Source organism: Symphalangus syndactylus, chromosome 20, assembly GCF_028878055.3.
Source record: "Symphalangus syndactylus isolate Jambi chromosome 20, NHGRI_mSymSyn1-v2.1_pri, whole genome shotgun sequence".
NCBI classification, from domain to species: domain Eukaryota; kingdom Metazoa; phylum Chordata; class Mammalia; order Primates; family Hylobatidae; genus Symphalangus; species Symphalangus syndactylus.
Window position 1 is genome coordinate 43,457,653 of NC_072442.2, and position 26,927 is coordinate 43,484,579.

At 49.5% G+C, this 26,927-nt stretch overlaps 1 protein-coding gene across 1 annotated transcript; it reads left to right on the plus strand.

The window, feature by feature from the left end:
• The first annotated feature begins 306 nt into the window (after window positions 1–306).
• Window positions 307–7,964, plus strand: LOC129469654 (membrane primary amine oxidase-like). The gene is made up of 4 exons (XM_055256441.2): window positions 307–1,855; window positions 5,671–5,956; window positions 6,650–6,779; window positions 7,348–7,964. Exons 1-4 carry the CDS (start codon window positions 307–309, stop codon window positions 7,621–7,623), a joined length of 2,241 nt encoding a protein of 746 aa, XP_055112416.2. The 3' UTR covers window positions 7,624–7,964.
• The last annotated feature ends 18,963 nt before the right edge of the window (window positions 7,965–26,927 follow it).

Consider the following 26,927-nt stretch of genomic DNA (forward strand, 5'->3'; position numbering starts at 1 on the left):
AAATCAAAGTTTAACTCTGCCCCACCTCCTGAACACGACCTGATTCCTAGTCCCCTCTAGCTCCACCCCTGACCCCTCTGCCCTTGGGGTTTTTCACAATATCCAACATTCCTCTTGACCGGCAGCACCACACAGAGACCAGGACCCTCCAGAGGCTGTGAGAAACATCCTGCACCCAGGTTCTCTCTGTTTATCATTGTCGATTTTGTATTCTGCATTCAGAACCAAGAGCCTGAAGACGACCCAGGAGCTTCAGCTATGGCTGTCTTCATTATTTTGTCCCTGTTTAGTGTTCTGGTGACAGGCATGGGTGAAGATGGGGCTGGGAGTGAGAAAGGAGGTGAGAGGGAATGTAAGCTGAACCAGCTTCCCCATTGCCCCACCATATCTCCTAGTGCCCAGCCGTGGACACACCCTGGCCAGAGCCAGCTGTTTGCAGACCTGAACCGAGAGGAGCTGACAGCTGTGATGCACTTTCTGACCCAGCGGCTGGGGCCAGGGCTGGTGGATGCAGCCCAGGCCCGGCCCTCGGACAACTGTGTCTTCTCAGTGGAGCTGCAGCTGCCTCCCAAGGCTGCAGCCCTGGCTCACTTGGACAGGGGGAGCCCCCCACCTACCCGGGAGGCACTGGCCATCGTCTTGTTTGGCAGACAACCCCAGCCCAACGTGAGTGAGCTGGTGGTGGGGCCACTGCCTCACCCCTCCTACATGCGGGACGTGACTGTGGAGCGTCATGGAGGCCCCCTGCCCTATCACCGACGCCCCATGTTGTTCCGAGAGTACCTGGACATAGACCAGATGATCTTCGACAGAGAGCTGCCCCAGGCTTCTGGGCTTCTCCACCACTGTTGCTTCTACAAGCGCCAGGGACGGAACCTGGTGACAATGACCACGGCTCCCCGTGGTTTGCAATCAGGGGACCGGGCCACCTGGTTTGGCCTCTACTACAACATCTCGGGGGCTGGGTTCTTCCTGAACCCCGTGGGCTTGGAGCTGCTAGTGAACCACAAGGCCCTGGACCCTGCCCGCTGGACCATCCAGAAGGTGTTCTATCAAGGCCGCTACTACGACAGCCTGGCCCAGCTGGAGGCCCAGTTTGAGGCTGGCCTGGTGAATGTGGTGCTGATCCCAGACAATGGCACAGGTGGGTCCTGGTCCCTGAAGTTCCCTGTGCCCCCAGGTCCAGCTCCCCCTCTGCAGTTCCATCCCCAGGGCCCCCGCTTCAGTGTCCGGGGAAGTCAAGTGGCCTCCTCACTGTGGACTTTCTCCTTTGGCCTCGGAGCATTCAGTGGCCCAAGGATCTTTGACGTTCGCTTCCAAGGGGAGAGGGTAGCCTATGAAGTCAGCGTCCAGGAGGCCTTGGCCATCTATGGAGGCAATTCTCCTTCTGCTCTACGAAGCCGGTACATAGATAGTGGCTTTGGCTTGGGCCACTTCTCCACGCCCCTGACCCGTGGGGTGGACTGCCCCTACCTGGCCACCTACGTGGACTGGCACTTCCTTTTCGAGTCCCTGGCCGCCAAGACAATACGTGATGCCTTTTGTGTATTTGAACAGAACCAGGGCCTCCCCCTGCGGCGACACCACTCAGATTTCTACTCCCACTACTTTGGGGGCCTTGCAGAAACGGTGCTGGTCGTCAGATCTGTGTCTACTATGCTCAACTATGACTATGTGTGGGATACGGTCTTCCACCCTAATGGGGCCATAGAAGTCAGACTCCACACCACCGGCTACATCAGCTCAGCATTCCCCTTTGGTGCTGCCCAGAGGTATGGGAACAAAGTTTCAGAGCACACCCTGGGCACGGTCCACACCCACAGCGCCCACTTCAAGGTGGACCTGGATGTAGCAGGTAAGGCATCCTGGCAGAAGCAAAGGTGCTGGAGGGGTGAGCTGAAGTCTCCATGCCTAGCTTTAAAAGTTTTCATTGGGCTGGGCGCGGTAGCTTGTGCCTGTAAGCCCAACACTTTGGGAGTCTGAGGCGGGCGGATCACTTGAGGTCAGGAGTTCAAAACCAGCCTGGCCAACATGGCGAAATCCTGTCTGTACTAAAAATACAAAAATTAGCTGGGCATGGGTATGCCTGTAATCCTAGCTACTCAGGAGGCTGAGGCAGGAGAATCACTTGAATCTGGGAGTCAGAGGTTGCACTGAGCTGAGATTGAGCCACGGCACTCCATCCTGCGTGCAGAACCAGACTTTGTCTAAAAAAAAAAAAAGTATTCCATGCTTTAAAAAATTACCTCTGTGATTATAGAATTTATTATATTGTATACTATGTATAAATATGATATACTGATATAAGCATTTAGATTTCTATATTCAAATATTATCATAATGTACCTACGTTTCGCCACTTCTGTTTTTTCACATAACATTATTCAAGCAAGCAACAAAAATGTATGAATGCACACTTGTGCCAAGCACCCCACTATGCAATTTAACAAAAGAAACAACATTTTTGCTCTCAGATGGTTTACATTCTTTTTTTCTTATCTTTTCTTTTTTCTTTTTTGAGACAGGGTCTCACTCTATCACCCAGGCTGGAATGAGGTCGTGTGATCATAGCTCACTGCAATCTCCAACCCGTGGGCTCATGTGATCCTCTCACCTCGATCTCCCAAAATGCTGGGATTACAGGTGTGAACCACCATGCTCAGCCCTTATAATTTTTTGGTGGTGAGAACACTTAAAATCTACTCTTAGCAGTTTCCAAGAATATATAACATATTGTTATTAACTATAGTCACCATGTTGTACAATAGATCTCTTTGGGGTTTTTGTTGTTGTTTGAAACAGGGTCTTACTCTGTCACCCAGGCTGCAGTGCAATGGTGTGATTACAGCTCACTGCAGCCTCAACTTACTGGGCTCAAGCAATCCTCCCACTTCAGCCTCCTGGGTCGCTGGGACTATGGGCACATGCCACCATGCTCAGCTAATTTTAATTTTTTTTTTTTTTTTTTTTTTTGAGACGGAGTCTCGCTCTGTCGCCCAGGCTGGAGTGCAGTGGCGCGATCTCGGCTCACTGCAAGCTCCACCTCTCGGGTTCACGCCATTCTCCTGCCTCAGCCTCTCCGAGCAGCTGGGACTACAGGCGCCCGCCACCACGCCCGGCTAATTTTTTTTGTATTTTTAGTAGAGACAGGGTTTCACCGTGGTCTCGATCTCCTGACCTCGTGATCCGCCTGCCTCGGCCTCCCAAAGTGCTGGGATTACAAGCGTGAGCCACCGCGCCCGGCCTTTAATTTTTTTTTTAAAGAGATGGGGATCTCGCTATGTTTCCCAGGCTGGTCTTGAACTCCTGGGCTCAAGCGATCCTCCCTCCTCAGCCTCCCAAAGTGCTGGGATTACAGGCATGAGCCACCATGCCCAGTCCAATAGATCTCTTGAACTTCTGAAATTTTTTATTCATTGAGCTACATGTCCCCAACTCCACCCTCCTTAAGGCCCTGATAACCACCATTCTATGTCCTACTGCTATGAGTTCAACTTTTTTTTAGATTCCACATATAAGTGAGATCATATAGTATTGTCCTGCTGTATCTGACTTATTTAATTAACATAATGTCCCTAGGTTCATCCATGTTGTTGCAATGAGATTTTCTTCTTTTAAGGCTGAATAGTATTTCATTATGTATATATACCACATTTTCTTTAGCCTTAAAATTTTTTCCTTATTCCTTATCCATTTATTAATTGGAATTTTCCATAAGGAAGAGTTGTCCTTCCTTTTTATTTCTGTTTTCAATTATTTATTCAAATTGTATAGACTCATGGTTTTTTATTGTACTCTAAGGGTTATAACCCAGTACTTCATTTATTTTGTTCCTTACATTTTTCCAACTTTGGCCATTGGGAGATCCTTCAGATTAGTTCCTATGTCCTTTTCACATACCTCCACACGTTTTCGAGCACTTCTTTACTTTCTGGCACCCAAAAATGTTTCAATTTCATCTGGCATTTTCCCTGCTCCTACCCTGGAATCAACCTTGTCTCCAAGGAGATCAGGTTCACTTTATTGGAGAATGGTATTTAGAAACCAATATCTGGGCACCAAGTGTGCTCCTTGTTACTGGGATGTCATTGCTTTTAGGCCCTCTCAATGGACTTAGCTAGAAAATTTAAGCATATATTCCAACCAACCCACACACACACATCTATCTTTATCTCTGTATTAAATGATGACAACTTTTAAAACACTTGGAACAGTGCCTGACACATAGTGGGCCCTTGAGAAATACTAGGTATTGTTGTGATTAGCCACAGGAGCCTACTTGTGCACGTGGACCATAAAGAACTCTTAGTCTGTGGCCGGGCACAGTGGCTCATGCCTGTAATCCCAGCAGTTTGGGAGACTGAGGCAGGTGGATCTCCTGAGGTCAGGAGATCAAGACCAGCCTGGCCAACATGGCGAAACCCCATCTCTATTAAAAATACAAAAATTAGCTGGGCATGCTGGTGTGCACCTGTAATCCCAGCTACTCAGAGGCTGAGGCAAAATAATCACTTGAACCTGGGAGGCAGAGGTTGCAGTGAGCCAAGATCATGCCACTGTACTCCAGCCTGGGCAACAAGAGCGAAACTCTGTCTCAAAAAACAAAACAAAACAAAAAAAACTCTTAGTCTGTAATTGCCACCTAAGGGTGGAAACACTGGGATATAGAGTAGGGGCAGTGAATCTACAAAAGGAAACTAAGGGTTTGCTGAATCAGTCTTTCCTCTCTCCTGGTCTTTGGAAGGTGCAGAGGGAGCTACCAGCATGTTTTGATTTATTGCTCCTTGTCTCAGATCACTTAACTTGACTCCTAATATGGGACCTAGTTGGACTCAAAATCATTCAGACTCCAAAAGTTTAGGAAACAGATTGTGTCTTAAGCCCCGTTGCCTGCTCTCTGCCAAGTTTCAAACTGCGAAAGGTACCTCCAAGCCCCAGCAGCATCGGGCCCAGTACTGGTTTTCCTTCCCCTTGGTCCTCATGTCTGCTGTTCCTGTGTTGTGGCGTCTCTCTATGCTGTCTTTCTCTATGTGCTGATGTGTGGGCAGTATAAGGCCAGACTAAGACCCAGGTCCCCAGCACTGCCATGATATTAACCGTGTGTCCTTGCTGACCAACCAAGGTACATTATTGAATGCTCTAAGACTCAGTTGTCCCATCTGTAAAATGGAGACAATGATACTTCCTCCTTTTTGAGATTGTTGTAAAAGTGAAAGCATGAATACACAGAAGACACTCGGCATGCTGCCTACACAGCTCCTTCAGGTTCAGTCAAGGTGAGGCTTATTTTCATGATAAGGCAGTCCTGGCAATGCCACAGGGCTTCACATGTGAGGGGAAGTCTTCAGGTCAGAGGGAATGCCACCCTGCCCATTGCCCACGAGATTGTTCCAACCTCAGGTAAACACCCTCCCATGCAGCCCCTCAGAGGGAGGACATTGGTGGAGGCCCAGTCGCAAGGCATCTGGGATTATTACCAGAGAAGACAGTAGGGAGAAAGACCTCCTCCAAATCCCTGGACTGGGACTAGCTCGGGGAGAGGGAAGAGAAGCAGGAGAACCCTCAGTTCTGGGCTGCTCTTTGGCCCCCACTCTGAAGCCAGGTGGGGGCAGAGTCCAGAGGGGCCGGGGCAATTGCATGACAGGCCCTCCCTGATCCTACCCTGAGCAGGACTAGAGAACTGGGTATGGGCCGAGGATATGGCCTTTGTCCCCATGGCTGTGCCCTGGAGCCCTGAGCACCAGATGCAGAGGATGGAGGTGACCCGGAAGTTGCTGGAGACGGAGGAGCAGGCCGCCTTCCCCATGGGAGGCGCCACCCCTCGCTACCTGTACCTGGCCAGCAACCACAGCAACAAGTGGGGTCACCCCCGGGGCTACCGCATCCAGGTGCGCAGCTTTTCTGGGGAGCCACTGCCCCAGAACAGCTCCATGGAGAGAGGCTTCAGCTGGGGGAGGTGAGTGGTCGGTGGTTCAGGAGGGAGTGGGGTAGGTAGAAAGTATGAAGGGCTCCACACTGCTCCACCTCCCACAGGTGCACACAAACACACACACACATTCCTGTGGCCACAATCTGTAGCCACTCAAAGCCTAATGGGTGGGTGGAGGAATGCTGAGATATGAGGCATTGAAGCAAATCTAGGAAAATGTTAATGGTAGACGCTAGACTTGAGTATGTGGATGTTCACTATACAATTCTTCCAACTTTTCTGTATGTCTAAAATGTTCACATTAAAGGTTGGAGGAAAAAAACAGTGAGATGGGAACACAGATCTGAGAGAGGATTCCCTGAAATCTAGGTATTTGAGATACTGAACTTGACCTAGGATGGGAAACAGGTCCACATGTATGGTTCCAAGGCCCAGGCTCAACATCATGCTCTGATCCAGATGGATGGATGAGCAACATTCCTACCTGAAGTCTGGTGGGCCAGTTGATGTTTAAGGTACAGGTCAGTGGACAAGTGGGGGAACGCTGCAGAGGAGAGAGAGAGAGACAGAGACAGGCAAAGAGAACCGGACAAAGAATGATACAGAGGCTCAATACTCCAAGACTTTGGGGCTTATTTCCCCCTTGTGTTCACTCTTCAGTGCAGCTTCAGGCAGTGGGACAGTTGATGAACTTGTAGGTCTAATAAAAAACTCCTGTAGATACCAACTGGCGGTAACCCAGCGGAAGGAGGAGGAACCTAGTAGCACCAGCATCTACAATTTGAATGACCCTTGGACACCCACTGTGGACTTCACTGACTTCATCAACAATGAGACCATTGCAGGGCAGGTTAGTTGCATGGAGGGGTGAGCAGGCAGCTGTGGAGGAGGGGAGGAGTCGGGGCACAGGATGAGCCACTTCACTGCCTCAGGAGCCAGATTCCTCAGGGATCTTCAGAAACCACTAAGAATGAAACTTTGGCTGGGTGCAGTGGCTCATGCCTATAATCCTAGCACTTTAGGAGGCTGAGGCAGGTGGATATCTTGAGCTCAGGAGTTTGAGACCAGCCTGGCCAACATGGTGAAACTCCATCTCTACTAAAAATACAAAAATGAGCAGAGTGTGGTGGCGTGTGCCTGTAATTCCAGCTATTCGTGTGCCTGAGGCTTGAACCCAGGAGGTGGTGATTGCAATGAGTCGAGATCACACCACTGCACTCCAGCCTAGGTGACAGCAAGACTCTGTCTCAAAAAAAAAAAAAAAAAAAAAAAGAAACTTTATGATTTCACATTTTTCCTGAGGAACTAAGAACATATAGGTGGGTGAGCTGACTCCCTATCTGCAAGGTCACTGTGGGAGGCAGGGCACATCCTCAGCAAAGCCAGACCTTGTGATCCTCTTTCTTCTCCCCTGCTAGGACTTGGTGGCCTGGGTGACAGCTGGTTTTCTGCATATCCCACATGCAGAGGACATTCCTAACACGGTGACTGTGGGGAACAGCGTGGGCTTCTTCCTCCGACCCTACAACTTCTTTGATGAAGACCCCTCCTTCTACTCTGCCGACTCCATCCACTTCCGAGGGGACCAGGATGCTGGGGCCTGTGAGGTCAACCCCCTGGCTTGCCTGCCCCAGGCTGCTGCCTGTGCCCCCGACCTCCCTGCCTTCTCCCACGGGGGCTTCTCTCACAACTAGGCGGTCCCTGGGATGGGGCATGTGGCCAAGGGCTCCAGGGCCAGAGTGTGAGGGATGGGGAGCAGCTGGGCACTGGGCCGACAGCCTGGTTCCCTCTTTGCTGTGCCAGGACTCTCTTCCCTCCACTGCCCTCCCTCGCATTCCCCTCTGAGCCAGGAGCCCCCTGACCCTGTGATGCCTGACACATGGGACACTCAGCTTTGTTGATATCAGCTGTGACACATGGGACACTCAGCTTTGTTGATATCAGCTGTGACACATGGGACACTCAGCTTTGTTGATATCAGCTGTGCTGAGTTCCCATCCAGAGAGGTGAGGCATGGCCCAGCCTGGAGCCTGGAGCCGTGGCCAAGCATTTCCCCAGACCACTCCTGGTTTTCTTAACAGTTTGGTTTTTTTAATGAGGCATAATTCACATACCATAAAATTCATCCCTTTAAAGTATACAATTTCAGCCGGATGCAGTGGCTCATGCCTGTAATCCCAGCATTTTGGGAGGCCAAGGCGGGTGGATCATGAGTTCAGGAGATTGAGACCATCCTGGCTAACATGGTGAAACCTGTCTCTACTAAAAATACAAAAACAAAATTAGCCAGGTGTGGTGGTGGGCGGCTTTAGTCCCAGCTACTTGGGAGGCTGAGGCAGGAGAATGGCATGAACCCAGGAGGCAGAGCTTACTGTGAGCCAAGATCGCACCACTGCACTCTAGCCTGAGTGACAAGGGGGAGACTCTGTCTCAAAATAAAATTAAATAAAATAAAACAAAGTATACAATTTCATGATTTTTTTTTTTTGAGACAGAGTTTTGTTCTTGTTGCCTAGGCTGGAGTACAATGGTGCGTTCTCGGCTTACTGCAACCTCTGCCTCCTCAGTTCAAGTGATTCTCCTGCCTCAGCCTCCTGAGTAGCTAAGATTACAGGTGCCCACCACCACGCCTGGCTAATTTTTTGTTTTTTGGGGTTTTTTTTGTAGTTTTAGTAGAGATGGGGTTTCACCATGTTGGCCAGGCTGGTCTCAAACTCCTGACCTCAGGTGATCCACCTGCCTCGGCCTCCCAAAGTGCTGGGATTATAGGCATGAGCCACTGTGCCTGGCCCAATTTCATGTTTTTTAGTATATCCACAAAGTTTTGCAACCATTGCCACTAATTCCAGAACATTTTTATCACCCCAGAAGGAAACCCTGTACGTGTTAGCAGTCACTTTCTATTTCCCCCCAATCCCTCTCCATTTGTAGATAACCACTGCCCTACTTTCTGTGCCACTGGGCTTGCCTGTATTCTGGTCATTTGCATGAAAAGATTCAGACAATACGTGGTCTTCTGTGATTGGCTTCTTTCACTTAGCGTAATGTTTGTGAGATACATCCATGTTGTAGTGTATGTCAGTGCCTCACTTCTTTATGGTTAATGATATCTCATTGTATCAATATATCTCATTGTCATTATCCATTCATCCGTTGGTGGGTATTTGAGTTGTTTCCACTTTTTTGATTATTATAGATAATGCTGCTATAAATGTTCATGCACAAGTTTTTGTGTGGATATGTGTTTTCACTTCTCTTGGGTATGTGCCTAGGAGTAGAATTTCTGGATTGTGTGGTAATTCTATGTTTAGCCTTTTGGGAAACTGCCAGATTGTTTTCCAAAGTGACTATACTTTTTTCCTTCTTTTAAAATTGTATAAAATATACGTAACATAAAATTTGCCACCTTGGCCCAGGCGAGTGGCCCACGCCTGTAATCCCAGCACTTTGGGAGGCTGAGGCAGGTGGATCAACTGACGTTGGGAGATCGAGACCAGCCTGGCCAATATGGTGAAACCCCATCTCTACTAAAAATACAAAATTAGCTGGGTATGGTGGCATGCACCTGTAATCCCAGCTACTCGGGAGGCTAAGGCAGGAGAATCACTTGAACCCAAGAGGCAGAGGTTGCAGTGAGCCCAGATTCCACCATTGCACTCCAGCCTGGGCAAAAATAGCAAAACTCAGTCTCAAAAAAAAAAAAAAAAAATTCGCCACTTTAACCATTTTTAAGTGAGAGTTTGGTGGCATTCAGTAAATTCGGAAGCTCTTTTGGGCCACCTTAGCTCTCCTCTGTCCTGTTTTTTTTGTTGTTGTTGTTGTTTGTTTGTTGTTTTTTAAGATGGATTCTCACTCTTGTTGCTCACGCTGGAGTGCAGTGGCGCGATCTCAGCTCACTGCAGTCTTTGCCACTCAGGTTCAGGCAATTCTCCTGCCTCAGCCTCCCAGGTAGCTGGGATTACAGGTGCCTGCCACCACGCCTGGTGGTATTTTTGTATTTTTAGGGGAGACAGAGTTTCATCATGTTGGCCAGGCTGGTCTCGAACTCCTGACCTCAAGTGATCCACCTGCCTTGGCCTCCCAAAGTGCTGGGATTACAGGCATGTGCCACCATGCCTGGCTAATTTTTTTGTATTTTTAGTAGAGATGGGGTTTCGCCATGTTGGCCAGGCTGGTCTCGAACTCCTGACCTCAGATCATCCACCTGCCTCAGCCTCCCAAAGTGCTGGGATTACAGGCGTGAGCCACCACGCCTGGCCTGCCCTGGGTCTTAAAGGTGAATAGGGAGCCTCTAGAGACCAGACTGTTCTCCCAAAGCCCCAGAGCAGGTTCCCCAGTAGATGTGCATCTCAGTTTTGGGCCTTGGACAGCAGGTCCTTCTCTCTGTCTGTTCCCTCTCATGCTGACAAAGTCCTCCTCCTCTCGGTTTTCCGGCTACTTCAGCTTCTATTCCCTGCTGGTTTTTGTTTTTTGGTTTTTGTTTGAGATGGAGTCTCTCTCTGTCGCCCAGGCTGAAGTGCAGTGGCGTGATCCCAGCTCACCGCAACTTCCACCCCCAAGGTTCAAGCGATTCTCCAGCGTCAGCCTCCCAAGTAGCTGGGACTACAGGCATGCGCCACCACGTCGGGCTAATTTTTGTATTTTTTGGTGCAGACAGGGTTTTGCCATTTGGCCAGGCTGGTCTCAAACTCCTGACCTCAAGTGATCCTCCGGCCTCGGCCTCCCAAAGTGCTGGGATTACAGGTGTGAGCCGCTGCGCCTGGCCTGTTCCCTGCTGTTTCTAGCGGATGTCCTGTGGGAGTGTCCCTGCTGCCTCCGGTCTTGTAGTTCCTTCCTGCATTCCTTACTTCTGGTGTCCTCCTCTGCCCCTTGGCTGGGTTAGCCTTGAATCTGTAGGGACTGTCTTGTTTGAAGAAGAACAATGCTTGGTTATCTCCTTGTGGGGGACCTATGTCTCTGAACAGCTTTCTTCATCTTGTCTTTCTGCCTTTCATTGTCATCAAAAAATGTTCCTCCTGGCCGGGCGCGGTGGCTCAAGCATGTAATCCCAGCACTTTGGGAGGCCGAGGCGGGTGGATCACGAGGTCAGGAGATCGAGACCACGGTGAAACCCCGTCTCTACTAAAAATACAAAAAAATTAGCCGGGCGTGGTGGCGTGCGCCGGTAGTCCCAGCTACTCGGAGAGGCTGAGGCAGGAGAATGGCGTGAACCCGGGGGGCGGAGCTTGCAGTGAGCCGAGATGGCGCCACTGCACTCCAGCCTGGGCGACAGAGCAAGACTCCGTCTCAAAAAAAAAAAATGTTCCTCCCGTCATCTTGTCAGATGCCTACACTGACAAATAATCCTCTTACAAGTTCCTGCCATTTACACAGGCCATGCGGAATTTGCGTTTGTGAGGGGGAAGGATGGTCAAGTGTCAGCAGCAGCCCAGGGGGTTTGTGGGTGGAAGGATGAAAAAGATGAAGGGTCATCTGGTCCCAGGGCCCTGGTGACAGTAGACTCTGTTACTCTGCAGCAGCCAGCGTAGGTGACCAGAAGGTCACTGAGGGTAGGCACTAAAAAGCCTCAGGAGTGGCCAGGTGCAGTGGCTCACACCTGTAATCCCAGCACTTTGGGAGGCTGAGGTGGGCAGATCACGAGGTCGGGAGTTCAAGACCAGCCTGACCAGGGCTGCCCCTCATGGGCTGTGGACTTTGGACTTTGGATAGGCATAAATAAGAACCGGGACAATTCCCAGGAGGGGATTTGGGGGTGGGAGTAAGGTGGGGAGGAGGTAGGGCTCAAACACCAAGCTTTCTCAGGTGTGTCAAGGCAAGAGAAACTTACGCAGTATGCGGCGTCCACACCTCTGCTCCTTCAGTGTTTTTTCTAGGAGTGAGATCAGGAAGAGAGGGGGTCCCGTCCCAGCAGATGGCGAAACCCCGTCTGTAGCAAAAATACAAAAATTAGCCGGGCGTGGTGGTGTGTGCCTGTAATCCCAGCTACTCAGGAGGCTGAGGCAGGAGAATTGCTTGAGCCTGGGAGGCGGAGGTTGCAGTGAGCCGAGATCGCACCACTGCACTCCAGCCTGGGCAACAGAGCGAGGCTCCGTCTCAAAAAAAAAAAAAAAAAAGTCTCAGGAGCTCTGGCAGCCTGGTGGGGAGCTGGCCAATCAGGAGTGGGCATGCAAAGGAGCCATGTGCTTCCCAGCGGGGGACCGGAGGCCAGGTCAGGGCAACAGCCTCCAGGGCTGCCTGTCATGGGCTGTGGACTTTGGATAGGCATAAATAAGAACGGGGACAATTTCCAGGAGGGGATTTGGGGGTGGGAGTAAGGTTGGGGGGAGGTAGGGCTCAAACACCAAGCTTTCTCAGGTGTGTCAAGGCAAGAGAAACTAACGCAGTATGTGGCGTCCACACCTCTGTTCCTTCAGTGTCTTTCCTGGGATTGAAATCAAGAAGGACGGGGGTGGGGGTCCCATCTCAGCAGGAAGCCCAGGCTGCCCACCCAGTCTGAGGGGAGGGCACTCACTGGGCAGGATCTGGCAAGAGGGGAGTTCAGGGTGCAGATTTGGGTCCAATTCAGCTTGTGACCAGAAGAGGGATCATAAACTGGGATCCCAGATCACATGGAATCCTGTGGTTCCCTTGAGAACTGCCTGGACCACCAGGTCAACCATGTGGGCTGGAAAGGAAGTAAGTTCTGGCAAAGGGACCTTCATACAAGGACTAAAGCCGTGGGAACCACACTTCAATTCATGACTTTCAGCATATCTTGAAAGCAGATGGGGAAGGTTTGGAAAGGCAGAACTGCTACTGCCGCTGCTGCTGCCTCTTCTTTCCATTTTGTGTCTCAGCTCAAAGATAGAGCTTCTCTTACCCTCTCAGCCCAGATAAGTATCTTGTTTTGCCTTTCTTGCATTTTTTTGTTTAAAGAAATTTGGAGGCTTAATTGGGAGGATCACTTGACCCCAGAAGGTCGAGGCTGCAGTGAGCCATGATTGCACCACCGCACTCCAGCCTGGGCAACAGAGTGAGACCCCACCTCAAAAAAAAGTGGGGGAGGCATAATAGTGGAAATGCTTTATCTTGCCCTGAAAATGAATGCTGTAGGGAGCCAGGGCTGCCATTCTTGGCTGCTCCACAGGTTGCTTCTCCAGATGCAGAGATGAGGAGAAGGGACCTGTGGCCCCAGGCTGAGGTCTGTGAGGGGCCTGCTGCTGTGGCTCACCTGCTGACCAAGGAGGATGCCATACGGCCCCCCACTGGGGTCTGAGGGCACAACCCAAGCCACCCTGAAGGCGTGTGTGCACAAGGAGCTCTCAGGATAAGCCCCCAAGGTGGCCTGTTGGAAGGTTCTGATGGGAACATTTCCTTCCACCTTCAAGAAAGAAGCAACGTGACCCTGAAGAATGCAGCCCAGAGAGATCCAAAGGGTCAGAAGCTCTGGGGCAAATCTGGTAAGCTTCCTGGGGGTGCCACAGACTCATCTCCACCTTGCCCTGTGGTCTGGCCCCACCTCCTGGTGGAGCCTGCCCCGTCCCCATCCTGACACTTAACCTGTGGCTGACGGTGGGCCACCTCTGCTCCACTCAGGCTCTATGGCCGGGGAGTCTGCAGCTTCTCTGGCATTCCTCCTCCCCGTCTGGGTCCTGTGATGGAAACAGTCTCATTCAGCTGCCCCAGAGACTCACAGGTCGTTTACTCATTCAGCAAGTATTTTCCAGTCCCTGCCATGTGTTGGGCCCCTGTTAATTCTATAGTAATATTTGTTGTGGTAAATAAAATTGCCTTCATAGTAATGTCATGGTGGAGGGAGGAATACTCAGAGGAAGAGGCTGTCTCTGAGCCCACAGAGCTCCCACTGCTGTTTCTAAGAGGCCAGCACTACATCTTTGCATTTCAGAAAACTGGGTCTATTCAAGAAATAAAGATGGATGGAGGTCAAAATGGGAATGGATTTGGAGAACAGAGTCGGGGTGGGGATGGAGTAGGATGGAAGTGAGAGAGGGGTGGAGAGGGAATAGAGGGGAGGTTGGTGATGGGGAGGAGACAGGATAAGGAACAAGATGAGGACGGGGGAAGGTGGAGTTGGAGTGGAGATGAGGATCAAAGTGAGGAGGGCTGGGTCATCCTCTGGCCTCTCCTACCATGCCCCATCTACACGGATGCAAAGAAAACTTCATTCACTCATCGAACGTTTCTGGGACTCTTCCTGAATGCCAGACTTGCATTGGTACAGAAAAATGACTCTCTTCATACTTGCCTTCAAAGAGCTCAGAGTCTGGGCTGCGGAGAGGTCTTTTTGTAAACAAAAACACTGGCTGGGCGCAGTGGCTCACGCCTATAATTTCAGCACTTTGGGAGGCCAAGGCGGGTGGATCACATGAGGTCAGGAATTTGAGACCAGCGTGGCCAACATGGTGAAACTCTGTGTCTACTAAAAATGCAAAAATTATCCAGGTTTGGTAATGCATGCCTGTAGTCCCAGCTACTTGGAGGGTGAGGCAGGAAAATTGCTTGAACCTGGGAGGCAGAGGTTGCAGTGAGTTGAGATCACACCACTGCACTCCAGCCTGGGTGGCAGAGCAAGACTCTGTCTAAAAACAAACAAAAAAATAAACAAAAACACTGAGATAAGAGCTATGATCAGGGCGCAGTGGCTCACGCCTATAATCCCAGCACTTTGGGAGGCTGAGGTGGGGCGGATCACCTGAGGTCGGGAGTTTGAGACCAGCCTGACCAACATGGAGAAACCCCATCTCTACTAAAAATACAAAATTAGCTGGGCGTGGTGGTGCATTCCTGTAATCCCAGCTACTTGGGAGGCTGAGGCAGGAGAATCACTTGAATCCAGGAGGTGGACGTTGTGATGAGCCGAGATCGTGCCATTGCACTCCAGCCTGGGCAACAAGAGTGAAACTCTGTCTAAAAAAAAAAAAGAGCTATGACAGACAAGTGGGGCACAGAATGAGGAGCCATCTATCCCTGGTGGGAGTCTGGGAGGACTTCAGAGAGGAGGTGATGGTTATGTGTGTTTAATTGGATTCATTTATTTAATTCAATTAGTAATACATTCACATGTTCAAAATCCTAAAGGCACAAAAGAACTTGTGTCTGGTCATGGTTGCATAATTCTGTGAATGTACCAAACACTATGGAAACCATTGAATTATGTACTTTAAATGGGCAAATGATACAGTATGTGACTTATAGCTCAATAAAATTGTATTTCAGAAAAGGGTTTATGTCTCCATCCCACATCTGATTCTAGTCCCTCCCTGAAGTCAAGTAATATGGTGAGTTTCTTCTGTATCTTTTTCACTGGGAGTCGGGGAGTGACATTTGAAGTGGTGAATGAGCTGAATTTAGTCAAGTAGTGGACTGTGGAACACAGTGTTCTGGCAGTGACAGAGGCACGAAGGCTCGTGGTTCTGTGAATGCCCCAATGGCTGGAGCATGGGGTGAGGGTGGCAGAATGGCAAAGGCTGATTGGGGGTGGGATGAGCAGAGCGTTGGAGGCCATTCAAGGCAGCGTGTACTTTATCTGTAAGCAGTGGTGATCCAGACCTTTAAGCTACATGAAAAACAATGTGACAATAATTTAAAAACACCCAAATCTCCCTCCAACATCCTGTGGTCATTCATCTAAGTGAAACTGCAGTTCTTGTCTCTATGCACTCATGCGTTTACCTAGTTAGGTAAGCATAATCTAAACACACTTTTGTATTCTACTTTTTCCATTTAATATTAATCATAAGCATCTTTATAGGTTGTCATGTGATACTCAAATTGATTTTTTTTTTTTTTTTTTTGAGATGAAGTCTCGCTCTGTTGCCCAGGCTGGAGTGCAGTGGCATGATCTCGGCTCACTGCAAACTCCGCCTCCTGGGTTCAAGCGATTCTCCTGCCTCAGCCTCCTGAGTAGCTGGGATTACAGGCACCCGCCATCGCACCTGGCTAATTTCTGTATTTTTAGTAGAGACGGAGTTTCGTCATGTTGGCCAGGTTGTCTCAAACTCCTGACCTCAGGTAATCCACCCGCCTAGGCCTCTCAAAGTGCTAGGATTACAGGCATGAGCCACTGCACCTGGCCAAATGGATGGTTTTTAAAGGATAAAAGGTACTCTATCAAGTCGATAGTAAACAAATCATTCCCCATTGGGCAATTGGGTTGGTTCCAATTTGCTATCAAGTGGAAGGATGACCCAGTTGGATCTTGGCTTTGGACAATGGCTTTTACATGGCCAACTCACAGGCTCAGAGCTAAAAGGGATTCAGGGAGTCATCTGGGTTCATCATTAGGGTTTCTGTGGCCATGAGTAAGCACCCCATCTGAACCCATTTCTTCATCTGGAAAATGATAATATATTTAAATCATTCAAAAGCTTTTTAGGCCTTGGTTGATTTCTCTGACACTGGAAGGTCCATCCACAGCCTACCTGTTATGCATCAAAGGAACTATCTGAAGACACTGGAATCCTAGCCAGGCAAGGCGACTCATGCCTGTAATCCCAGCGCTTTGGGAGGCTGGGGCAGGAGGATCACTTGAGGCCAGGAGTTCAAGGTCAGCCTGAGCAACAGAGTCAGATTCTGTCTCTACAAAAAATTATTAAAATTAGCCAACTGGCCGGGCGCGGTGGCTCACGCTTGTAATCCCAGCACTTTGGGAGGCCGAGGCGGGCGGATCACGAGGTCAGGAGATCGAGACCACGGTGAAACCCCGTCTCTACTAAAAAATACAAAAAATTAGCCGGACATGGTGGCGGGTGCCCGTAGTCCCAGCTACTCGGAGAGGCTGAGGCAGGAGAATGGCGTGAACCCGGGAGGCAGAGCTTGCAGTGAGCCGAGATTGCGCCACTGCACTCCAGCCTGGGCGACAGAGCGAGACTCCGTCTCAAAAAAAAAAAAAAAAATTAGCCAACCATGGTGGCACATGCTTATATAGTTCTAGCTACTTGAGAAGCTTGAGGTAGGAGGATCAAGTGACAAGCCCAGGAGTCTGAGGCTGCAGTGAGCTGTTATTATACCACTGCACCCCAGCCTGGGTGACAGAGTGAGGCCTTGTCTAAAAAAAAAAAGACATAAGACTTTGATGTCCAGATGCTCTCTCCCATATTCTGGCCTAGAAAAGTGTCCCCATCACCCTATTGCCTTCCTTGGTCAGATGGCAAATGAGTGTCTGGGGCAGGTGCACTCAGGAGGCTCAAGAGGAAACATTCGGGGCTGCCTGCAGCAGTGCTGAGGCTGCAGTTTAATTTTCTTTGACATCAGTGGTAGAATTTGTCTGCTAGGGGCCAGGTGCAGTGGCTCACACCTGTAATCCCAGCACTTTGGGAGGCCGATGTGGGTGGATCACCTGAGGTCAGGAGTTCGACACCAGCCTGGCCAACATGATGAAACCCTGTCTCTACTAAAAATACAAAAAATTAGCTGGGCATGGTAGCAGGTGCCTGTAATCCCAGCTACTCGGGAGGCTGAGGCAGGAGAATCGCTTGAACCCAGGAGGCAGAGGTTGCAGTGAGCTGAGATTGCACCATTGTACTCCAGCCTGGGCAACAAGAGCAAAATTCCATCTCAAAAAAAAAAAAAAAAAAGAATTTGTCCACTAGGTACTGTGCTAGGTGCTGGCGGGGGAGACAGTGGGTCCCAGACAGACAGACATGGCCCCCTGACTGGCTTGGCCCAGGGGAGATGCTGCTGGAACAAGTAAACCTCTCTGATGGTTCTTGGAAGTGGGAGCTGGCCCAAGGCCCTCCATCTGCCCCTCGTCTCCCTCTCAGAGGCTGTTCCTTCTTCACTCAGACTATCTGGCCCCAGCTTCCCTGTAGCTGCCACAGAGACTTCATCATGTGAAGGGAAAGAGGTTGTAGCATTCTCGGTAGGGCCCGGGTCTCAAACACCTCCATGCTGCTTGTCTCTTATAGCTTTTTTTTTTTTTTTTTTTGAGACGGAGTTTTGCTCTGTTGCCCAGGCTGAAGTGCAAGTGCCATGATCTCGGCTCATTGCAACCCTGCTTCCCAGGCTCAAGCGATTCTCGAGCCTCAGCCTCCCAAGTGGCTGGGACTACAGGCACACACCACCAACCCCAGCGAATTTTTGTATTTTTAGTAGAAATGGGGTTTCGCCATGTTGCCCAGGCTGGTCTCCAACTCCTGAGCTCAGGCATTCCATCTGCCTTGCCTCCCAAAGTGCTAGGATTACAGGCATGAGCCACAGTGCCCGGCCCCTTATGCCTCTTTAACTTTACATCTCTGGGTCAGAATATGATGGGGAACTCTCCCTTTCTTGAGGACCTCCAAGGAATGTGATGTGTGTCACTCCCAATTCTTCTATTGAGAAGGAAAAGCCAGTACAGGACAGAATACTCTGGGCCAGATGATTTCCATCTTTGTTTCACTTAATCCGCATAACAACCTTGAAAGGCAGATGTTCATTATACCCATTTCACAGATGCAGAAACTACAATTCAGAGATATTAGGAAACGTGCCCACAGTTATCTGGCTGGTAAAAGGGGGGGCTGGGAATGAACCCAGATCTTTGCAGAATTACACCTCACGGCCTTCCCTGGGCCATGGCTCTTTTTCCACTGCCTGGTAGGCCTGTTTGAAGAATTAAACAAGGTATCAGACTCGTCTGAATATTGTAAGAAAAAAAAAAAGGATGAAACAAGGTAATGCTTGAGAAACCCTTGGCACCTGATCCATATTAAGTGACCCTCTCAGAGCAAAGTCAACACTCAAATGACAAGGGCAGAAATACGCAGAGCTGCTTTTCACAAAGGTGCTCAACCTTGACTGCACATTGAAATCACCTGGGAAGCTTGTAAAACTCAACGTACCCGGACTGCGCCTCAGCCTGATATGATCAGAGCCTCTGGGGGCAAACCACAGACATGACTGGCTTTTAAATTTCCCCGGGTGATTCTACTGTGTAGCTAAGGTTGGGAGAACTCTGGAGACGGTAGTTCAGTTCCAAGCCTCCCAAGAGGAAGCTGACTAGAGAGTCTAAGACATAAAGAATGTGTCCATCAGAAGGTGCAGAAAGGGGCCAGGCACAGTGTCTCACACCTATAATTCCAGCACTTTGGGAGGCTGAGGCAGGCAGATCACTTGAGTCCAGGAGTTCAAGACCAGCCTGGCAACATGGCAAAACTGTCTATACAAAAATACCAAAAAAAAAAAATTTAGCCAGGATGGTGACATGCACCTGTGGTCCCAGCTACTAGGGAGGCTAAGGTGGGAGGATCATTTGAGCCTGGGAGGCAGAGGCTGCAGTTAGCCAAGATCATGCCACTGCACTCCAGCCTGGGCAACAGAGTGAGAAGACCCCGTCTCCCTCAGAAAGGGAGCATCACAGAGCCTGCCCTGACAGTGACAATCAGCCACATTTGGAGCAGAGGACCTGGCCAGGGCCAGGACACGTCCCGTCCTAGAGGCACTTTAGCCATGCATATGGAGGCACCGGGCCTTATTGAAGCTATCTTGTGACCAGCTGCTGGTTCTGATTCCCAGCTCGACAGGCCAGCTTCCCACCACATCATGGTGATGGGAAGAAAATGGACACATCACTTACATCTCTTTTTGTAAATGAACTAATTGACATTCTAATAAGAATGACTTTTGCTTTGACAGTTACAGTAAATCAACAGATTGACCTTCAGGTGTAATTTTGGTATATATAGATCTTCCCTGAAAGACAATTCCCATTGGTGAGCCGAGGAATCTGGTTTCTGATTCAGGCTTCTCCCTTGGACTGGGGTGAATTCACCAATAAACCATCTTGAGATATCTTGGGAGATGTCAGCCAGCCTCGTCTGATGCAACCAGCCTAGCCACGGACTTCACGTGTAACTTTCAGAGCAGAGACTCCATGTCAGCAAGTTCCTCGCCTCCTTCCCTCCTTTCCTATAGTTTTGGCTTTTTGTATTGTTTTTGTTTTTGTTGTTGTTTTGTTTTTGTTTTTGAGACAGAGTCTCGCTCTGTTACCCAGGCTGGAATGCAGTGGTGCGATCCTGGCTCACTGCAACCTCCGCCTCCAGGTTGAAGCGATTCTCCTGCCTCAGCTTATTGAGTAACAGGGATTACAGGCGCCCGCCACCACGCTCAGCTAATTTTTGTATTTTTAATAGAGATGGGGTTTCACCATGTTGTTCAGGCTGGTCTCAAACTCCTGACCTCAGGTGATCTACCCGCCTCAGCCTCCCAAAGTGCTGGGATTACAGGCATGAGCCACTGTGCCCGGCCTGTTTGTTTTCTGAGACGAGGTGTTTCTCTGTCACCCAGACTGGAGTGCAGTGGTTCAGTCTTGGCTCACTACAGCCTAAACCTCCTGGGCTCAAGTGATCCTCCCAACTCAGCTTCCTGAGTAGCTGGGACTATAGGCACATGCCACCACCACTGGCTATTTTTTTTTTTTTCTACAGGGTCTCGCTCCGTCACTCAAGCTGGAGTGCAGTGGTGCAATCACAGCTCACTGCAGCCTCGGCCTCCCAGGCCCAAGCAATCCTCCTGCCTCAGCCTCCTGAGTCGCTAGGATTACAAGTGTGCACCACCATACCCAGCTAATTTTTAAATATTTTGTAGAGACAGCGTCTCCTTATGTTGCCCAGGCTGGTCTTGAACCTTGAGCTCAATGGATCTTCCTGCCTTGGCCTCTGAAAGCACTGGGATTATAGGTGTGAGCTACTGTGCCTGGCCCCCTCCTGTAGTCTTTCCGTGGCCAATATCCCTCTTATAAATCTGCAGAGCTTCTCACTCTCTGCAGAGAATATTAGGTCATTCACATACCTGGGTTCAGTCCCTACACCGCAGTCATTGTGATGCTTACACCCCAGACACCCCAGACATGTGTTCTCCTTCAAACAGCCCATTCCCACCCACTAAGCCTCTCCCCGTGTGTTCTGACTTCTCCCTCCCTTCCTTCCTCTGCTTCCTTCCTCTTTCCTCTTCCTTATTCATCTAGTGACAGCTTATTCACCCTCTAAAACCCAACTCGAATCCCACTCTCTCTACCTTTCCCTGAACAACATTATTTACTTTGCTCTCTCTGCTCCCATAGTACTTTGGACAGAACTCTGCCACGGAGGTTTGCAAACTGAACTCTAGTTCCTTGACCATGTGTGTCCTCCCCTCACTCCCCACACTGAACCTGGCTTTAGTGGCCTGGTGCCCAGCATGGTGTCGTGCCCATGTGTGGATGCTTAAATACATCTTTGAAATTTGAATAAACAGTAAACATTGTTATATATCAGTCATGTTGTTCTCTTTAAAAGCCACATCATATCCATTTTCTCATTGGACTACTTCAAAAGAGAAGCTCTAAGGACATCCAAAGATCCTAAATGAAAAATCACCCTGGCTGCAAGGGTCAGGCCAGGACACAGGGCCAAAGGTCAGCACTGACACGCTGAGCCCAGGCATTTGCTTTCCAGATGAGACCTGCACCACCTGGACCAGCAATGCAGCAGAGGTAGCAGGAAGGGGGAGATGGAGCCAAAGGATTTCTGGGCAGGCAGTTGCTGGCAGATCTATAAATTGATTCCCCACAATGGGCTTCACTGAAACAGCCCAGGAGTAGCCCAGAGCCTGGAGGTACACCTGAGAGGGCAGGGTGTGGGAAGATTAGAAGCATAGGCTAGGCCAGGCACCGTGGCTCATGCCTGTAATCCCAGCACTTTGGGAGGCCGAGGCAGGTGGATCACCTGAGGTCAGGAGGTCAAGACCAGCCTGGCCAACATGGTGAAACCCATCTCTACTAAAAATACAAAAAAAATTAGCCGGGCGTGGTGGCACATGCCTGTAATCCCAGCTACTCAGGAGGCTGACCCAGAAGAATCGCTTGAACCCGAGAGGCGGAGTCTGCAGTGAGCTGAGATCACGCCATTGCACTCCAGCGTGGGCAACAAAAGGAAAACGCCATCTCAAAAAAAAAAAAAAAAAGAAGCATAGGCTAGAAATTGGACCACAAAATAATATAGAATTTGACATGTGGGTGAAGAGGGGTGTTTTAGGGGCTGCAAATCAATAATGTTCTCCTCAATCTGCGTAAGCAGAGGCAATGTGGTATAGTGGTTTACAGTGTGGCTTCTGGAACTAGGTTCCTGGGGTTTGGATCCAGCACATGTGACATATGTGACCTTGAACAAGTTATTTAACTTCTCTGGACTTCACTTTCCTCACTTGTAAAAGGGGAACAGTAATAAAATCTACCTCAGGATTTTTATGAAAATTAAATTAGTAAACCCATGTAATTTTTCTTTTTTTTTTTTTTGAGACGGAGTCTCGCTCTGTCACCCAGGCTGGAGTGCAGTGGCATGATCTCAGCTCACTGCAAGCTCCGCCTCCCGGGTTCACGCCATTCTCCTGCCTCAGCCTCCTGAGTAGCTGGGACTACAGGCGCCCGCCACCACGCCTGGCTAATTTTTTGTATTTTTAGTAGAGATGGGGTTTCACTGTGTTAGCCAGGATGGTCTCAATCTCCTGACCTCGCGATCCGCCCGCCTCGGACCCCCGAAGTGCTGGGATTACAGGCGTGAGCCACTGTGCCCAGCCCATGTAATTTTGCAAAACAAGTCCTTAGCTTATAGTAAATGCTCAATGAATGTGAGCTATTATTTAATATTTTATTAAGTAGTATCTATGAGGTGTTGCAGTGACTGTGTAAGGAAACCACGGTAGCTCACATCTATAATCCCCATACTTTGGGAGGCCGATGCAGGAGGATTCCTTGAGCCCGGGAGTTCAAGACCAGCATGGACACTACAGCGAGACCCTGTTTCTACCAAAGAAATTTTGTTAAGTTAGCCAGGTGTGGTAGCAAGCACTTGTAGTCCTGGCTACTTGGGAGGCTGAGGCAGGATGATCTCTTGAACCCAGGAATTCAGGGCTGCAGTGAGCTATGACGGATTGCACCATTGCACTCTGGCCTGGGCAGCATAGCAAAACACTGTCTCTAAAAAAAAAAAAAATAGAAGGAAAGAAAAAGGAAACCACCTGAAAATGTAGTGGCTTAAAACAACAAACCAATACCTTTGCTCACAATTCTGTAGGTCAGCAATCTGGCCCAGGCTCTGTTGGACAGTTCTGCCAGATTCTCCTGGGACTGCTCCATGGATCACTCACATGGACTGGGGCGGGGTGGTCTAAGGCGGCCTCACTCTCAGCTCTGGTGACTGGGGTTGGCTGTCAGACAGGCCCCATGTTGTAGCAACCTGTCTCCAGGAGGCTGCCCGGACTTCTCCCCTTTGTGAGCTGGGGTTCCAATTGTAGCCCAAAGAGGGTAAGCCCTGGCTTTTCGAGCTTTTACTTATATCACATTTGTTTTTTGTTGTTTGTTTTTCTGAGACAGTCTCACTCTGTCACCCAGGCTGGAGTGCAGTGGCACAATCTCAGCCCACGGCAATCTCCGCCTCCCAGGTTCAAACAATTCTCCTCCCTCAGCCTCTCGAGTGGCTGGAACTGCAGGTCCCCGCCACCACGGCCAGCTAATTTTCGTATTTTTAGTAGAGACGGGGTTTCACCATGTTGGCCAGGCTGGTCTCGAACTGCTGACCTCAAGTGATCTGCCCTCCTCGGCCTCCCAAAGTGCTGGGATTACGGGTGTGGGCCACCACACCTGGCCTACTTATATCACATTTGTTAATGTCCCATTAGCCAAGGCAAGTCACAAGATCAAGCCCAGATTCAAAGGATGAAGACATAAACTTTACTTCTTGATGGGAAGAGAGGCAAAGTCACAATGCAAAAGAGCACACGTCAGGGATGGGAGCATTTTCACAGCCATGTGAACAGTCTACTATACTGGGCACCAGACATGTAAGCAGAGCTGAGTTCTGGAGGCTGGAAGGAATGCTTTCTTGGCCCTCAGGGCTCAGGATAGCAGGTTAAGATGCAAGCAAAACCATTATAATGCAAGGTCTGAATGTGATAAGTGCCCCAACATAGGAGTTCAAATCAGACAGATCTTTTGCAGCTAATGAGGTGTGGTCAATGGGTTGAGAAGGCTTTATTTTCTTGACCTTGAAGTGTTAGAATCTGGTCATACGGAGATGGGGAAAATGATATTCCAGGTGGAGGAAAAAGCAAAGTTGGAAAAACCAAGGCATGTTTGGGAAATCCAAACTTATCTAATATATCTGGTGTGTGGCCATCAAAGGGAACTGCAGGGCATAAAACTAGAAAGATAAGCTGGGGTCCAATGTGGGTGAGCTTGTGTTTGAACTTCATTCTGCAGGCAGTGGGGAGCCACTGAATATTTTTCAGGTGACAAGTGAAAAGAACTGTATTGTAAGAAGACTCCTTGGCCTGTATTCTATAGGATGACTTGGGGTGGGGAGCAAGAAGAGGAGAGGTGATCACAGGTAATAAAGGGACTGTGGGCGGGGGGACGGGATCTAGGCAATGGGGTTGGCCAGGGGCAGCACGAGTAGAAAGTATCTGGACAGATCCTGATGAGTGACTGCAAATGGAGCATGAAGAGGTGTCAAGGTTGGCTCCGAAGTTGCCAGGCTCACTGCCCAGAGGATGGCAGAGAGCAGGAGATTCATTTACAAAGCAGGGGAGGCTGAGCAACAACAGGTGTGAAAGGAACCTATGGATGTGGGGACTGTATGGGACATCCAGGTGGTGTCCAACCAAGGTCCAACATCATGCTAAGGAAGGAGGAGGAAGAGAAAGGAGAGGAGAATTTGTCAAAGCAACACTGAACACAGTGTTTCAAGGTGGTTAACAGTGAAGTATCACATGTGGCCAAATGATTAAGGAAGAAGAAAGATGAGTAGAGGCCAACCAGCTGATTTGACAATGAAGAGGTCACAGGTGACTTCCTAGGAGAGCAGAGGACGCGGAAGTCCCCAGGCTTTCTTTTCTTTTTTTCTTTTTTGAGACGGAGTCTCACTCTGTAGCCCAGGCTGGAATGCAGTGGTGCGATCTTGGCTCACTGCAAGCTCTGCCTCCTCGGTTCACGCCATTCTTCTGCCTCAGCCTCCCGAGTAGCTGGGACTACAGGTGCCTGCCACCACGCCCAGCTAATTTTTTGTATTTTTAGTAGAGACAGGGTTTCACCGTGTTAGCCAGGATGGTCTTGATCTCCTGACCTCATGATTCGCCCACCTCGGCCTCCCAGAGTGCCCAGGGTTTCTTTTTTTATTTTATTTTATTTTATTTATTTATTTATTTATTTATTTTTATTTATTTATTTATTTTTTGAGACACAGTCTCACTCTGTTCCCAGGCTGGAGTGCAGTGGTGTGATCTCGGCTCACTGCAACCTCTGCTTTCTGGGTTCGAGGTATTCTCCTGCCTCAGCCTCTCGAGCAGCTGGGACTACAGGGCATGCCACCATATCCAGCTAATTTTTGTATTTTTAGTAGAGACGGGGTTTCACCATGTTGGCCAGGGTGGCCTCCATCTCCTGACCTCGTGATCCGCCCGCCTCAGCCTCCCAAACTGCTAGGATTAGAGGTGCGAGCCACTGCGCCTGGCCCCCAGGCTTTATTTTTATTTGTTTGTTTGTTTGTTTGTCTCACTCTGTCACCCAAGCTAGAGTGCAGTGGTGGGATCTCAGCTCATTGCAACCTCTGCCTCCTGGCTCAAGTGGTCCTCCCACCTCAGCCTCTCAAGTAGCTGGGACTACAGGCACATACCACCACACTCAGCTAATTTTTTGGGAGTTTTTTGTGGATTTAATTTTTGTGGGTTTCTTTTTTTTTCTTTTTGTAGAGATGGGGTTTTGCCATGTAACCCAGGCTGGTCCAAGCTTTATTTTTTATATTTTATTTATTTTATATTTTATTTATTTTAATTTAAATTGTGTATGGAATGCTTCACGAATTTCACGACTTGTGCAGGGCCCACACTAGTCTTCCCTGTACCGCTGCAATTTTAGTATACGTGCTGCCGAAGCAATGACTGAAGTCCCCAGGCTTTGAGGAAGGAGCAACGGGCATCCTGCTCTCTGGGATTCAAAGTTGGAGAGAACCCCTGGACTTACATGACCCCCTCTTTCCACTTCACACCTACGAGAGTGAATAAAATGTTACAAATAAACACTGCTGTTCCCTTCCACCCTAAAGAAGAGAGGCACGCTAGACTCTCCCTGCTCCTCTCCCTGTCTCTCTGGCCTGCTGGCTGGAGATCAGGCACCGCCAGGCAGACAGGCGCTGGCGGGACAGGCGGCTGTTTCCTGCTAGTAGAGCACTGCTGTGTTTTCGCAGCTCAGAATAGCTCTATAGCCACCCCCAGGCCTGGGGACCTAGGAGCCTCACTGTTTATTTTCATGACAATTCTGGGCCTCACCTCTTCCCTTCTCTGAGTCAAGGTCCTCATTTGAGAACTCTCAGAGGGGGTAAGGTGTGGGTTAAAGGGTCCAAGACTACTAATTTCCTAATTATCTGTCCCAGCTGGCTCTGGAAGAGGGGAGGACTAATAACTGACTGTACAACATGGGCATTTTGGTTGGGATGGAATTTCCCCTGCTTTTAAAGAAAGAGTTGATTAAAGGACTGCATGGCCAGAGCCAGACGGGAGGAAAACGTGGGAATGAAAGAGGGTAGAAGGGATGACCCAATCTGGATTGCCACAGGTTCTGTGTGAGGAGCTTTCACTAGAGAATTGTGGGGGCTTCTCTGAGTCATGGTGCCCCTCAAGTCAGGCTGAGTTCTGGCTGCCCTGGTGTTTAGAAGGTATTCAGAGGTAGGGGGACGACTGGCTTCACGGGATACTCTTTTGAACTCTGAATTTTTTTTAATAATGTGAGCATATTACTTTTGAAAATATTTTAGGCTCACTCCTGTAATCCCAGAACTTTGGGAGGCCGAGGCAGGTAGATCGCCTGAGGTGGGGAGTTTGAGACCAGCCTGGCCAGTATGGTGAAACTCCATCTCTACTAAAAAAAAAAAAAAAAAAATTAGTCGGGCCCTGGTGGCATGTGCCTGTAGTCCTGGCTACTTGAGTGGCTGAGGCACAAGAATCGCTTGAACCCGGGAGGAGGAGGTGCCAGTGAGCCAAGATTGTGCCC